The sequence below is a fragment of the Anarrhichthys ocellatus genome, unplaced genomic scaffold (assembly GCF_004355925.1).
Source record: "Anarrhichthys ocellatus isolate YVR2014 unplaced genomic scaffold, GSC_Weel_1.0 scaffold16, whole genome shotgun sequence".
NCBI lineage: Eukaryota > Metazoa > Chordata > Actinopteri > Perciformes > Anarhichadidae > Anarrhichthys > Anarrhichthys ocellatus.
The window spans coordinates 3,319,148-3,334,322 of record NW_022280046.1 but is presented as its reverse complement, the minus strand read 5'-3'; the positions used below and the strand labels follow the sequence as shown (position 1 = coordinate 3,334,322).

At 42.5% G+C, this 15,175-nt stretch overlaps 2 protein-coding genes across 4 annotated transcripts in view; one reads left to right on the top strand and one right to left on the bottom strand.

Annotated features, from left to right (window-relative positions):
* The window catches only part of LOC116388219 (poly [ADP-ribose] polymerase tankyrase-1-like), a 58,994-nt gene extending 51,144 nt beyond the window's left edge, over nucleotides 1-7,850 (bottom strand). For all 3 annotated transcript variants that reach the window (XM_031855904.1, XM_031855905.1, XM_031855906.1), the window contains exons 1-3: nucleotides 7,274-7,850; nucleotides 5,696-5,811; nucleotides 4,316-4,424 (exon numbers count right to left, since the gene is read on the bottom strand). In XM_031855904.1, coding sequence (XP_031711764.1) covers nucleotides 4,316-4,424; nucleotides 5,696-5,811; nucleotides 7,274-7,814 — 766 coding nt within the window. In that variant the 5' untranslated portion in view covers nucleotides 7,815-7,850. The remainder of the gene's footprint in view (nucleotides 1-4,315; nucleotides 4,425-5,695; nucleotides 5,812-7,273) is intronic.
* Nucleotides 7,851-11,991: 4,141 nt separating this feature from the next.
* LOC116388184 (claudin-23-like) lies at nucleotides 11,992-14,874 on the top strand. Its single transcript, XM_031855850.1, has 2 exons — nucleotides 11,992-12,917; nucleotides 13,270-14,874. The coding sequence occupies exon 1, from the start codon at nucleotides 12,083-12,085 to the stop codon at nucleotides 12,908-12,910; it is 828 nt and encodes a 275-aa protein (XP_031711710.1). The 5' UTR covers nucleotides 11,992-12,082; the 3' UTR covers nucleotides 12,911-12,917; nucleotides 13,270-14,874.
* Nucleotides 14,875-15,175: the final 301 nt, after the last annotated feature.

The window sequence follows — 15,175 nt, the reverse complement described above, 5'->3', positions numbered from 1 at the left end:
CTCCTCCTCCTCCTCCTCCTCCTCCTCCTCCTCCTCCTCCTCCTCCTGCCGCTGAACCACATCCTGCTCCGTAAACTGCTCTCCCCGGACCTCCTCCTTTCTCTCCCACTTGCTCCTCTGCTATCCCTCCTCTTCCTCCACCTCTGCCTCCTGCTGCACGTCCTGCTTCGCATTTCTCTCCTACTCCTCCTCCTCCACCTCCTCCTCCGGCCGCTCCACCTCTGTTGCTAGCGCTGCTCTCTCGGCTGCCCCTGGCTGCCTCTGCCCTGCGAGCCATGCCGCTGATGTAAACAGACATGCCACAACAACAGCAGCGAAAGCTACGCTACACCACGCCGCCAGACAAACGGCGGACCTCGCAAAAAGAGGCGACGTGACCGGCTGCAAAACACAACACCACCTCCATGGAGGAGCGCGGGAAGCCTGTGAAAAGGAATTCGGATGGGTGAGGAAAGGAGAGACTGGTTGCCACGGCTAGTCAAGGCAGCGAGCAGCGGCGAGGCAGTGCGAGTGGAGAGACTCTCGCCTCTCCGACTGACTGAGCGATGCAGCGGGGAGCCAGATGAGAGGAGTGGGGGGGGGGATGAGAAGAGGGGAGAGGTAGAGGACGAAAAGAGGGGAGGGAGAGCAAAACAAACCGAGAGTGTTTGTGTGCTTGAGAGGGAGAGGGAGAGGGAGAGAGCGAGAGAGAGAGAGAGAGAGAGAGAGAGAGAGCGGGGCGTAGTAAAAACGGAGGAGAAGAGGAGAGGAGAAATGAGGGGGAGGAAAAATAAATGAAAAGGAGACAAGAGGGAAAGGGAGACAAGAAGAGAATAGAGGAGATGAGAAGCAGGGGAGGAGAAGAGAGGAGACATGAGGGGAGGAAAAGAAAGGAAAAGGGAGACGAGAAGAAATGAGAAGGGGAGGAGTAGAGGAAAGGAGAGAGGGCAGAGTCATGCGACTACTGAACAGGTATGAGCTGAATAACAAACTGCCTGCACTCAGTGTTTTTTTGGGGTTTTTTTTTGGTAAATACGCTCTTTTGAGGGCTCTAATGTCAACACTCTCACCGTCGTCCTCTCCATCTCACTTCCAACTGTTGTGATTGCGGAGCAGTTCCCGGTGCACGTGCCCTTTGAACTTGTGTGGATCTCATAACTACTCCGCTTGAAACCCGACAGAGAGGACGATAGAGGAGGAGGATAACCGGGCTCGCCTGTATTGATTGTGTGTGTGTATGCGTGTGCACGTGTATGCATACATGCATACATGCATACATGCGCCTCTGCCCTAGCACTGACGCAGACCTTAGTCACCCCACCACAAAAATATGATTTAGCTCTGCACCAATGCTATACACACACACACACACCCCCCCCCCCCAACGGGGAGAAGATAAAGATATGCCAATAGAGAGGCAGAGAGCGAAATGACGGCACTCACACATGTATACGGGTTAGAGTAGTTCACAAATCCAGACTGTACTGCTGTTTCCCAATCAATTTGCTTGTCAACTTCTAATTCTGCGTTGTCAGTTTTGTCTCTAATGGCCACGACTTTTCAGTAATACCTTCTATAGCTCTCTCTGGACAACCTCAACCACCCTTTTTTTAGACAGGATTAGTTTTCAGGACAATGTCAGATTTGTAGCAATTATTTTACGACTGTCTAATTAGTAAGTAAATTAGGGAAATAATAAGTATCAATAAGTAATATTAGTTGGTCTATATTTTCATTTTGACATTTTTACACTTAGACAGAGAGCTAAAGGCAATGATTTGGGCAAACGTAAAAAAAGATAAGATAAGGAACACTTTTTTTCCTGTGCTGCTGCTTTTAGTACAAACTGAGCCGACAAATAAATGCATTAAACATCTGAAACTGACCGGGTGTCTACACCGGAAGTCGTTCTGAGACTATATTGATCAATAGAAATAAAATAGATAATATACTTTTTGTTTCAGTCAATTATCCAGGAAAAAATGCCAAAGATTGACTGTTTTCCGCCTCTCAAATGAAACTGCTTTTCTGTTTTTTTATTTATATCTTTGGGTTCTGGGCTGTTAGTTGTCCAAAACAAAATCGCTGGTTTGAAGCCCCCCTTCTGGGGCACAGAGATATTGTAACAGGCAATTTTCACAATTTTTATTAGAGAATATTTCATCAAACAATAATAGAGCGTTTAATTAAAATATTTGACAGCATCTTATCGTAATTTAACCAATGCACCCGTCTTATCCTGCCACCTAACAGTGGCCTTAGCAAGTTAAACTAAAACCCCTGGACGAGGCATACCGCAAGTCATTTCAACCAAGTAATAAATAGTGGACCCTCAATAACACACGTACAGATACGTTCAAAAAGCAGGGGTTTGAGGTTATGAGTGATTATGCCTGAAGTACAAATACCAAACACCGTTGACATCAGCATTTACATGTCATTAACCTAACTGACATCTGGGTGGAGTCTCAGTTGGCCTATGGTATGGATAACCAGTGAAATGAGAACATTGGAGAGCTGAGGACACCGTGTACTGAACAGACAGTTATGGAGGCGGCGGATTATTAAACTCAGAGCCAATCGCATGGCTGCTTTAGGATTTCCAAGATCTTCTTATCCCAAGTTTGTTGATGAGATTTTCTCCAGACCTCGAGCTCGCCGAGATGCAGGTCCGGCAATAGAAGATTAACTCCTTACTCAAGTTGCGTGAACACCAACGAAGAGGATAGAGCGTCCTTCGTGCCGAGCCGAAGTTACGGATGAATCAGACTTTGATTCGACTCTCACTCTGCTGCCAAATCTGTAACCTGGCAGGACGACAGGCCACCAAAACTCTGTCCAATAAGCAAGCGTCAAGAGGTCAGCTGTTTTTTGTTTACATGCCTTGGTTTGCTTGTAACTGTGCCGCTAGGACAGGAAACCAAAACTAACCTTTTCTGAATAACACCAGAGAAAAGAGACTTAATGCTGTGATGGCGAAGACCTGGTTCAAAAGAGACATTTAAAAAAAGAAATACAAATGGCATTGCCATGTTGTTGTAATGTCCTCAACAATATCACCGATTCAAACAGTAATATTTCCCTACAAGTCCTGTTCACGCAACACTATTGCGGACCATTTGCCACAGGGCTTTTCATACATCCATTGGTTTCAGATTGTCGTCGTATACTATGAAAATCAACTGTCAGACACACAACACTGGCATGCACAACATATCAAAAATAAACGTTCCTAAGCATTTTACTGCCATTTCCACATCGCCTTATATTACCTGGAAAAGCTAAACCAGCCATTTGAAAGAGATAAACCCCAACGCATGCATTATTGAAAACATACACACATGTCAAATGCTTCATAAATCATCAGAGCTCCACAAAGCCCTGAGCTTCTACGCAGTCATCGAGGGCCCTGACATTCTGCCGTAGCTTGCTGTAGACATAATAAAAAAAAATAAAAATAACAGGAGCAGCTTTTCCTCCTGGTTGCTCTCAGCACTCCACACTGACGCCGGCTATCATCGCAGTCATCCGTTATTGCTGCTCACACTGAGCAACGCTTTTCCATTAAGATCATAAAAGATTGTCCTATGACTTTACCGCTCAGATGGTCGTCGTGCTGTGCCGATCTTTCCTTCTTCAGGTTTTCCTCGGGCTGTGAACTGATCCCGTGGTGTTGTTTCTGTTCTAAAAATGATGAACCCACGTTGGCGGGAGCTCATATACTGTAAGTTCTTTGTATATTGTGCGAAGAAATCAATGCTCTTTTGTCCCCCGTGTGGGCTTAAGAATAGGCAGTAACACAGTAATTGCAATTTGCAGCTTATTTGCTGCTTGATGCTGAATGGAAAAGAACAGTCAGCAGTTGGTTTATTATAGTTTGTAAAAATTGATTGCATTGATTGTTATATTATTGATTGATTATACGGAGCTCCAGGTTGTGAATTAGTGGGGCGGTGGAGAAGAAGACAATTAAAACAAAAAGGGGCCCGAACGAACACGAGAGAGAATTTAATATCGCATAAATTCACCACGGCGACACCCGCTGCACAATTTAGAAACCTATTTAGAAATGCCACAGAGCAACCGCTGACTTTTATTGCGCCCACGGAGAACGATGCAAATCCGGGAAGCAATGGGGTAACTAGCAACACGCTTCTGTTCTGCTCACACGGCCAATTCAGTTTTACCGGGTCAACAGATGGCGAGAGAGAGAAAAAAAAAAAAAAAAAAAAAACTCCAAATGCCCCTAGACAATTTAATGTAAACACACCGACGCATCCAAATCACGTTAACATGGACTTGTGTTTGAATCTGCGGCGTGTTTGTCGGTGCTTACCTATACAGACGTCTATCTTGCCCTTGATGGCAGCTTCGTGGAGTGGCGTGTAGTTCCAGTTGTCGCGAGCGTTCGGGTCGGCCCCCTGACACAGCAGCAAGGACACCACCTGAAAACAGCATACAGAACATCTGCATTTTCTCTTTGTTTGGCAAAAAAAAAATACAATTCCAATTACAAGTTTCCCCCCTCATGGTTGTTTTTCCCCTACTCAAGTTGGTGGGCCTTAATCAAGCAAGTTTGGAAAACTCTGACTCTGGTGCAAACACAATACCCGAGATTTGGAAGTTTTTAAAAAATGATACTCGTTTTACTACCTTAAATTAGGGAATACACTTTTTTTGTTCGACAAAACCTTTTCTTTTCATGTTACATAGTATTTTCAGTGCATCAGTGTTGCTTTGTCAGAAAGCATCCATTCATCCATTTCACCAACATACATTACATCCATAGACTGTATGTAAGTAGTGGACGTAAGCGCCATGTCTCTAATGGGACCATCATTCACTAAATGAACATCATGCTGTATTGAAGAAGACTTTTAGCCTTTTAGAAATAAACTGATGTTAATGTTTACTGAGGTAATAACTCGAAGTCAGAAGTAGGTTTATTTACTCATTGACTTCTACACGACCGGACTTCTTTCTGCAACCATTCTGAGACAGAATGCAAATTTAAGGCTCTTCCGTGTTCGCTTCACTTTTCAGAACCGGAGGTTAAAAACTATTGCAGTTTAACACATTCCCTTAAAATGTCAACAGTCCGACGCAATGCACAATGTGCCCGTCAATCTCAGACTCCATTTTGACCTCACTCGTGTCATAAGACGGCCAGATACTCCTTTACTGCACGCAGCAACTTGTTCCCAACTCTAAGGGTTTACTCCTCCACTTTCCGGCAGAGTTATAACCCCGAAACACCCGACCTTCCACTACAAAAAAAAAAAAAAAAAAGAAAAAAAAAAAAAAAAAAAAAAATCACACTTCAACAAAAAAAAAACATAAACCAGAGGCAAACAGCCGCTTTCAGAGGTGCCTCTGAGCAGCGGCTGAGTGATTGGTTTCGGTTTGGACAGTGTTTACTCTCATCACAACGCTGATCATCCCTGTGATCACACAGCTGCATTAGCACTGCGCTTCTCCTGACGTGGTTGCAAAGTGCTCTCAGAGAAAAGCTCTAAAATTCCATTACTACTCCATTGACGACCGTGGTTAAAGGCCGGGAAGATGAAAAGCATTAGCACATCTGTCACAGAGCAGATTTGCATGTTTGGACCGAATTCTTGTGAATAAAACTCACTGTGCTGCAGAGGCAGTCAAAAAAAGAAAAAGAAAAAAAGAATACTACTTCATCAAAAGGGGTCGCTGTGCAAAGTCTCACCTCGGAGTGACCGAACGAGCAGGCGTTGTGAAGCGGGATCAGACCCCCGTCGTCCCGCGCGTGCACGTTGGCGCCTGTCTGGAGCAGGTGGTCCACCACATCTCTCCGCCCAAAACCTGAGATAGACATCAGAGAGAGAGAGAGAGAGAGAGAGAGAGAGAGAGAGAGAGAGAGAGAGCAAAAAGAAGAAGGAGATCGGCGTTACAGCATTGGAACTGTGACGTCCAGATGAAACTACTTCTTACATCACATCCGCAACTTTGGCAGAAGTTTCCAGATACTCTGAATTGGTCATTGATGTTGATAGAAGCGGCAGATGAATTAAGGAGCAGCTGAAACAACGGGCTGCTGTATCTGTCTCATGTTCATAATTAATAGTTTCCTCTAAAAACGTATTTTTTGATACATTTTGTTCATTTGTTTTGTGAGCCACACGTGACAAGCTGTTTGGGAAACGCACCATACAAGGGAAGCTCGCCATGTCTTCACTACAAACGTGCCGCGGGACTCGAGAGAATCGGTTCATTCGTCAAGCTGCTGGGGATTAAGAAGGCCTGAGATGTAAAACAGCTGTGCAAAGTCTTTCTTCTTTTTTTTTTTTATCTGCACCGATGAAAGAATTAAAAGCAGTCAAGTCTGGAGCTGAAGAGCTGAGCTGAACTGAAGATTAGCTCTTTTTTTTTTTTAATGGCCGTGGACCATAAAAAAGTACAGAGAGGAATAAAATGAAAAAAATGAATTATGATGTATTGTCGAGATGATTGAGTCTTCTTTATGTCTCGCTTGTAGCAAAAATGAAGTTTAAATATGACATCCGTCATGAACTCATAAACTGAGATCTCAGCCCCTTCGTTGATTATTTTAAAGTATGTTTCTACTCAAATGTTGCACAAATCTGAAGATAACTTCCACATTTTCAACAAATGAACATTGTCCTCCCATCTATTGGTGACTATTCTAAGAAAAAGGGCAACATTACCGCTGAAATGATGGAATTGTTGCACCCACACCTGTCCTTTACACCTGTATTATTTGGGATTCTGATGTGACCCAGCGACGCCTTATTTGCACAACACTGGATGGCAGCCATAGAAAAGATGCTTCCTCCACACTGTTGGGAATCATTTCACTACAACAATAATAAGTAGCTGTTCCACACGCATTACAGTGCAATATCCTCAAAGCCACTTTCTGCTGTTATGTGGTCATTAGTAACATTAACACATAATTAATACTAATACTCAATTTCAAATACTTCAAAGTTTACCAACTGAGAAAGAGGGATGGGGCATTTGTTTTAGACAAGAAAAGTCAGCATTAGGCCAGATTTAAATAACCAGTAGTGTAACATATAACATGGGTGCAGCATGGTAACTGTTACATTAATGCTATTGATAATTAACTGAACCGTTGATTGCATTATCCTGAAAACTGTTGTTGTGCAGCTAATGGCTAATGTCTGCCAATGTGTATTAGCTACTTGCTGGCCACTCCCACGCCCTGAAAGCATGTCTGCAGCTGCATTGACGGACTGAAAAAGATTACGTTTCTTCAAATGGTGATTTCCGTTATGTTTACCTGCAGCGAAATGCAGGGGTGTTGATTTACGTCCTGCCATGTCTTTTGCGTTCACGTTCAGCGCATCCACTTGTTTCTTCACCCTCGAAACATCCCCGGTCCGACAGGCTTCAAACAGCTCCCTGAAAGCCCCGTTTGCACCACCACCGCCGCCGCCGCCGCCGCTGCTGCTACCGCTGCTACTGCTGCTGCTGCCCGCGTCCCCGCTGCCGGAGTCGGGCGTAGAGCTGGGGCTGGTCCCGCTACCTTCGGTGGTTGTCGGGGAGCTAGCGCTGCTGCTAGTGCTGCTGCTGCTGCTGCTGACGGTGAGGGCCAGAGCTGGGGAGGTGGTGGTGGTGGTGGGAGAAGCAGGGGTTCCCTCACCGTCAACCCTGTTCTCCATCGCGCCTCCTCGGGTAAGCGGGGTGGCATCGTCGGTGGGTGTCGGCGGAGAGCCAAGCGGGGTGGCAGGGCGAGAGGAGCTGCGGGGCGGGGACGACAGCAGGGAGTTTGGCTGCTGCTGCTGCTGCTGCTGCTGAGAGGAGCGACGAGGCGTCGCCATTTTCACAACACAACAGTCCCCACTAGCAACAAAAACACTGCCGACAATTTCCTGCCCAGGAGAGTCCAACTTCCGCTCCGGGGTTTACTGAGATTACATGAATGGACTCTCTCCAAAACGGTTTAATCAACCTTTAGTAAAATATCAGAATAACTTCATGAGGAACATCATATGTGTGCAGAACTACAGACTAAATACGTTCTTAAAATGTGGTTTCTTGACCGTTTACACAAATGTATTCATCTCATTTTAAGTGTTTTATTTTTCTCTGTAAAATGTTTGTATTACAAAATGTGTGTTTTCCCCTTTACTTATTGGATGAAATTATTTAAAATAATAATTATTTTGGGAGGTTTTAAAGCTAGGGATTTGCATGTTTACTCTAATTCAAAAGGAGAACCCAATGAAAATATAGGAACGTTGGGCCTAACTTTTACACAAATGAAACGTGTTTACCTTTATCTATTTATTTATTCATTGTATGCATCTTAAATTTGTTCTATTTATGTTTCATTTTGAGTTGTGTTTATGCAGCCTACACCTGGTGGTACTGAGTTTACATGTTCTCAAGTGTGCTAGTTATGTAGCAAAATGAATTAAACTATTCATTTAGCTTATGACGCATACTTAGCAGATACAATCAATTGAGTTATTGGACTTTGTTGAGTCAATGTCCATGTTATGTTAATATGTGAGGTGTTATTTTAGCAGTAGAGGAGTTGAATGATGTCTGGCCTGGCTGCACACAATACTACCATCTAGTGGAGGTTGTTGGTAATAGCTTCAGGATACAGGAGCTGTTACACCGCAAATACAACAAACACCTAAAACACGTAATATAAGAATATACCGTCAAATTACGTAATTTCAGTATGTACAAAATTGCACATAGAACTGTATGTGTGACTATAGAATTTTTAGTAAACGTTTTACACAACATGTATACAACATTACACAACAGGAATGACAAACTATACAACAGTGTACAGACAAGATGTAGCATTAAACTAGTACATTATGTTACCATATGAAAAATAAATACATACCATACCCTTCTTTATCTTTTTACAGAAATAACATTTTACAAAGATCTAATTTCGCTGCTTTTAATAGTTGTCTAATGTATGTATTAGCACAAAAAAAACTATTATTTTATTGTAATAATTAATCAAAGAAGCTTAAAGTAATGTGTGTTTGATTGATTGACAGGTGACTCAGCCGACACCACTCTGCCATGTTAGTTTCCACACTGGTCTTTATAGTCCACCTCAGCACTACTCAAGCTACACATTTCATTAAAAAAATCTAAGGGGTATATCCCAGACTACTGTATACGTCAACATACAATCTGTGTATTTTGACAATTAAATGTACAGTTTTCCTGAGCTGAGCTGCATGTTTTGTACTGCAGAAAGACACCATTTACCCAGATGAAAAACTACCCCAACATGATGAAATAGACACTTAATACAGATAACAGAATATTGTAATAGTTTAATTAATTGGCCACCAGATGACAGCAGATAGGCTGCAACATTTATTTTGTTCATAAACTTGAATAAACCCTGAAAGATATAAGCATAAGTTTCTCTGAACAAAACCAAGTAAATAGAGTGGTCTGTCCTTTTTGATTTGCAATAAACTAATTTGCCCCTTTGTTGTGTATCAGTCTTTTCTCCTCTTGGTTCATTAACACTTCATCGACAACAATTTCTCAAGTAGAAAAAATTGAATTTCTATACTTTTCTTCAAATGGATCACATGCATGGCGTACACAATTCATGCTCATACGTGATGACGAATGCTCAGGACCAAACTATCCAATAAATAATAGCACTTTGTGAATACATTATTAATTGTGAAGAGACCTGCAATACAAATGTGCTACAAATGAAAGTGTGGATGTAGATGACACAACATCAAAAAAAAAAAAATGCCGCATCATGGTGACATGCAGAAATAAAAACATTAAAAAAGCTTTAACTCAGCCATGATTTGTAATTTATAACTCCTTTAATCTCCAGGTGGTGTTATTTTGTATACACACATATGACACGTTTAAACAACTTTTTTTTTTCTTTATTTATCTTGAGAAAACATGACACAAAAAAAGTAGTATTCCAAAAACGGGCAAAAATGGAATAAAAACAATTTACTTAAAAGAACATTTTATCTAAAAAAATGAGCTAGAAGAAGAAGAGAAACGTTTTCTTACGAGCTTCTTATCAAAACTGTCAATAAAAGAGCAGAGAGCTTTTCAAGCTTTGTTTCAACTGTGGAGGGTGTGTTTGAAAAGCCATCATCTCAGTTTGAAGCCAAAAAGGTCTAACTGGTTCATCACCGGAAGTCATCATCTGTCATTTTCTGCACCTTAAAATACATCTGCCACAGTAGGCTACTACTAGTAGTAGTAGTGGGGTTTTTAGTATCAGCACCAAACAGCCATGGAAATATACAATGTTTCACAATAGATCCTCTGTAGTTTTTTCTATGTGTTCTTCCGCAAGTAAATGAGGGATGTGACAGCTGATCACATGCGGTGACAACTGCTACAACTATGCTTCAGCTTGTAGAAGTCATAAAACAGGGCTGTTATGTCACGGGACGAGTATGCGAGCTTCCGTCAGGTCGGTTGGTTGACATACCTCTCATACTTCCTTCAGCGGCTCTTTGTGTGTCAAAGCTCAACCCAGGACCTGAAAAACAATTCCTAACCAACACAAAGCAACCCCAACGCCCTCACGAACATGCGACTTGACAGTTTGAATTTGTGCAGCCAGTGTGCGCTCGTGTGAATTTAACACATTTAGAGATAATGGAAAAACTCAGCTGGTCAGGTGTCGGTTGCCAGTGTACTCAACTTCCTACTGAAATAGGAGGTTTTTCCTATTGTCAGTCTTTCAAAATAAAAGTTATAAGAGGGTAACTCTATAGCAGGTATAATCACAAAACTTAAGCAGTAAAAATCGAATGGGATATTGATGACCACTTAAAATGGAGGAGTGGTTAAACAATGTAGTCTCTGGGCGTATCATCAGCTAATCTCAGGTTGTTCACTTCATTAGCAACTTAATCACGTTCATGTGGGATAACAGCTTGTGTGAGAGTCACACTCACACCGCAAGCTGTATGGGTCTTTGCACACTGATGTTGTTCATGTCCGGACTCTTGAGCATCAATCACATTGAACTACTTTACCCTATGAAGGGACTTTAGTAGCATTTGTGAATAATCCACTTTCATGGAGATAACAGAATGACTTGAGAGGAAACCTCCAAAAGAGCAGGGGTGGTCAGAAAGAGAGAAACGGCGATATAAACAAAGAGGTAAATAGAAACAGACAGATGTGCAGATACAAATATGTAGAAGGAGAGAGGACGAGAAGACAAACGCAACGAGGCAGAACGGTATTTGTGCTTCCTGCACAACTACATTCCATTTTTATCATGAAGTCTGACTTGGTCTTCCAAAGCTGATTACCTCACTGGGAAAGCTAATGCATTTTGTAATGAAGACGTCCAAAAATAAACAAGTTAAATTTGCAAAAATAGCAGTCTGAAGTGCGTGTCTTTGATTTACCACTTAATTAAAAGTTTCATCCTTGTTTCATTGTATTAATTGCATCCCAACCACCATTGTGTTAAATAGGTTGTTAAGGCTCCTGTTGAACAAAATTTAGACAAAATAAAACTACGTTCATCTTTAAGTCGACGAAATCAATATATGTGGCAAAGCTCCTATTAATCATTGTGTGATTGTTTATGTGGTGGCCTGTATAAGTCTATAGGCAGACACATACAGTATATTTCATCTGAGTCGTTTAGATTATTTTTTAATAAGTAATTTAATCGGGATTTGAGGACTACAATCTTATTAATCAAAGGGGTATAAATACAGAAGTTTTTATCATTTATATCATTTTATCAGCTGATGACACAGGCACGACGAAAAATCTACTTTTTCTTCTTCTTTATCACTTATCGCATATTTGCATGATAAAAGCTTGGCCGAAACTCCCGTCCTCTCTGCTGCAGGTGAAGATGAAATAGCTGTCGGCACTGAGCGCCACACCTGTCCTATTTGGGGACTGAGGCAGACGGGCAAGGCTAAAGCCCCGCCTACTAGTAGGTTTCAGTCGGACTTGTTTCTTAAGAGCAGCTGTTGGGACTGTCAAAACTCAGTCGCTCAGCTGTCTAGATTAGATTACCAGTTTGGGTGTACGCGCACACACACACACATCAGCAACAGTAACAAAAGCAACGGCAACCATGCCGAGACGATCAACGCAAGAGTGGATCCGGTTGTCTTTGCGCACCCCGGGCATCCTGATCTTCGGGATGGTTTTGGCTCCCTGCGGATGGATCCTGAACCTGACAGCCACCGTGGCACCAAACTGGAGGACCCTCAACGACCTCCCCAACACTCCGGTAAATGAGTTCATCCAGCAAGGCATCTGGGAGATCTGCAGGTCCACCTCGACAGACACGAGGATTAATTGTAACCTGCAGGACACCTTGTATTTCGGCAACCAGGTCATCGAGGTCGCCCAGGGTTTGATGGTGGCCTCCCTCATCGTGACTCTGATCGGGCTGGCCGTGGCCATCCCGGGGGTCCGCTGCTGGAGAGACAGGCCTAAATGGGTCGTGGCCGGCCTGGGCGGACTGTTGATCTTCCTCTCAGGAGTCATGGTCATCATACCCATCGCCTGGTACACCCACATCCTCGAAGACATCTCAACGCTGACCCCTCGCATAAACGTGCGTGTCGGCTACTGCATCATCCTGGGCTACATCGGCGGGATATTCGAAATCCTGGGCGGCGCCGTCATGTTCATCGGGATCTGCCGTTGCTGTGGAGGAAAGAACCGAGGGGAGACACGCGTCGAGGAGGTCACGGGCCCCCGGTTCAGAAATCAGAAGCAGCCCGCGAGACGAGTTGAAGTGCCAAGCCTGAGCCGGCCCAGGAGCAGCGCCAGCAGCGTTCCCTACTCGAAGGACTCCCTGGATGAGGATGTGTCCTTCCCCCGGGCCAAGAGCCCAGCAGCCCCGTCAGTCAACACCTCCTACAGCGGCAGACCCTATGAGGCCGACCTATGAGAAGCACGTGTCACACATCTGGGTCTCCATGTAGACGACACAAAAAACCTATGCACGAGGAAAACTACCTAGAGACGGACACAGCAATTTGCAGAAGGGACTGAGAGTGGGAAATATTCTAGGAAGAAGCAATGGTAGTTACTCAATGATTTCATAACATTACAAATCTAACCCACTTTAGTAAAACTGTCTGTAATATTCTGGAGTATTATAGTAATAACATAAAACATGCTCATAACATAAAGTTCAATTCATTTGTGACCATATGAAATATTCTAGGAATAGGCTATTTTAGTGGTAAGATATCAAACACCGTAAATATTGTGAAATCCCTGTAAACTCACTATTAAGTGAAGCAGAATCACTTTAGGTCTCGTTGAGTGTTACACTGTGTCAACATTAGGACAAGTTATAGGCTACTTGAAGGCATAAGTGTTAAATGATGTGAGTGGCAGAGCCAGGGCTGCAGTTTAATGTGGCTACAGATGAGATTCATTATGGGCTAAAAGGTAGCCTCATTCTAACATTATTATGATACAGGATAGTTGTGTGATTCAAGCAGTGCAGTAATTCATCCCATCTTTACCATTACTGCACTGGGGGAAAAAGTGGAAGTGAAGAATTATGTATTATTGTGAGGGTGAAACATGGAGATAAATTTGTAAATAGTTCTCATCTGTAAGGAACCTTTTGCATTTTTTTTTTCTGTGTACACTGGCACATTTTTTGGGCTATGTTTTTATCCATTTTTATGTAAATAAATAATACATATTGTACTGCAGAGGTGCATGAATTGATTTTTAGGATATTTGATAAGTGGAAATAGCTGCGGTCATGAATACAATGGGGGTAAAGTTAAATGTTTTGTCAGCAGAAAGTTTATAAAAGTAAGAATCTAAAATCTTAGAGAAGTATTGTATTCTATCATCCGTGACCAGAAGTCATAGGGACACTATTCAAACACACATATGCCTCCCCGTCTGCTCAGTCGTCACCTCATACATACACAATGTTGCCCGACCGGTCCGAGAGGTTAGTTTCTTTCACCATCTTGTCGAACAACATTATACCTCTTCTGTTTAAACTGGCCTAACATCTCAAACAAGGCAACACTGTAGTGAACAATTGTCCCTCTATAGATCCCTGAGAGTCTTTTGTTGTTAATTTGGCCCCCGAAGGAATCATGATGCAGTTCTCCCTGCAGGACCTGTTGAATGCCACAGTTAGACGTGGAGTAAAGTAAAGAAAAGCTGTTTTTAAACTGGCACTGACGGCCATAATGAGTGCATCTGCTCATACTGATGTAAACACAAGTATCAGAAAGAGAAATATGGTTATTTGTGTTGAAACAACTTAACAAATAGTACATTTAACAACCACTCTGATCGTGGTAACTCAGAGTAGTTGGTTGGAATGAAAAACCCATGAATGCAGGAGAAATAATATCAGTAAGCCAGCTATAGTAACGTTAGTCTTGATTAATAACTCTTAACTTTCTTGGTAAAAAAGATGCTTCTGCATCTGAGCAGATTTCGAGAAAAAGGATTCAAGAAGGGATTGGGTTGGGTTTGGGTTGGGTTTCAAGCTACCGTCTATTAAATTGTCGCCTAGAATGCAGTGACTCACGAAATTACGGTCCAAGATAAGTGGGGTGAATGTTGACAAAAGACGTCAGTTATTATTTGAAGCCTCATGCTCTTTAAAAAAGTTGCATTGCACTTCCATAAAGTTGGGAGACTCTCATGAGATGGATTAAAGAATTGAGCAAAACAATACATCAGATCCAGATTTGAGTTTCTAGCATGGGTCAAGCTAAAAAAAAAAAAAGCTGGATCCTGCATTTCCCATAATGCAACCAATGCACCTTTATGTCACACACGTTTTTTTTGAACACCCACGTTTTCTAGTTTGTAAAGCAGATTTTCTGCTAAAAAGCTGCAGTCTCAAAGCCTGCTTTCATTACTAGGAAAGCAGGAGTTGGTTACTAATGAGCACACTTCCCGGTTGGTACTAACAGTTAGTATCAATCTTTAGGCAGATCCTTTATGTTCCTTGTTGTAACAGATGCATGTTAATAGCCAGTCCGTCTGCATAATTGCATATCAGTCATTCCAAGTCTGTGTTCCGGTAGAGTTTAGTAAACACTGAACCTGATACTATCGTGTAACAGGATCCCAGAAAGATGCTAAACAGGCAGCGGTGCATGTTTTGGTGCATCCCCAACACACACAGAGACATATGTTGGTTGTCAGGGTTATTACACAT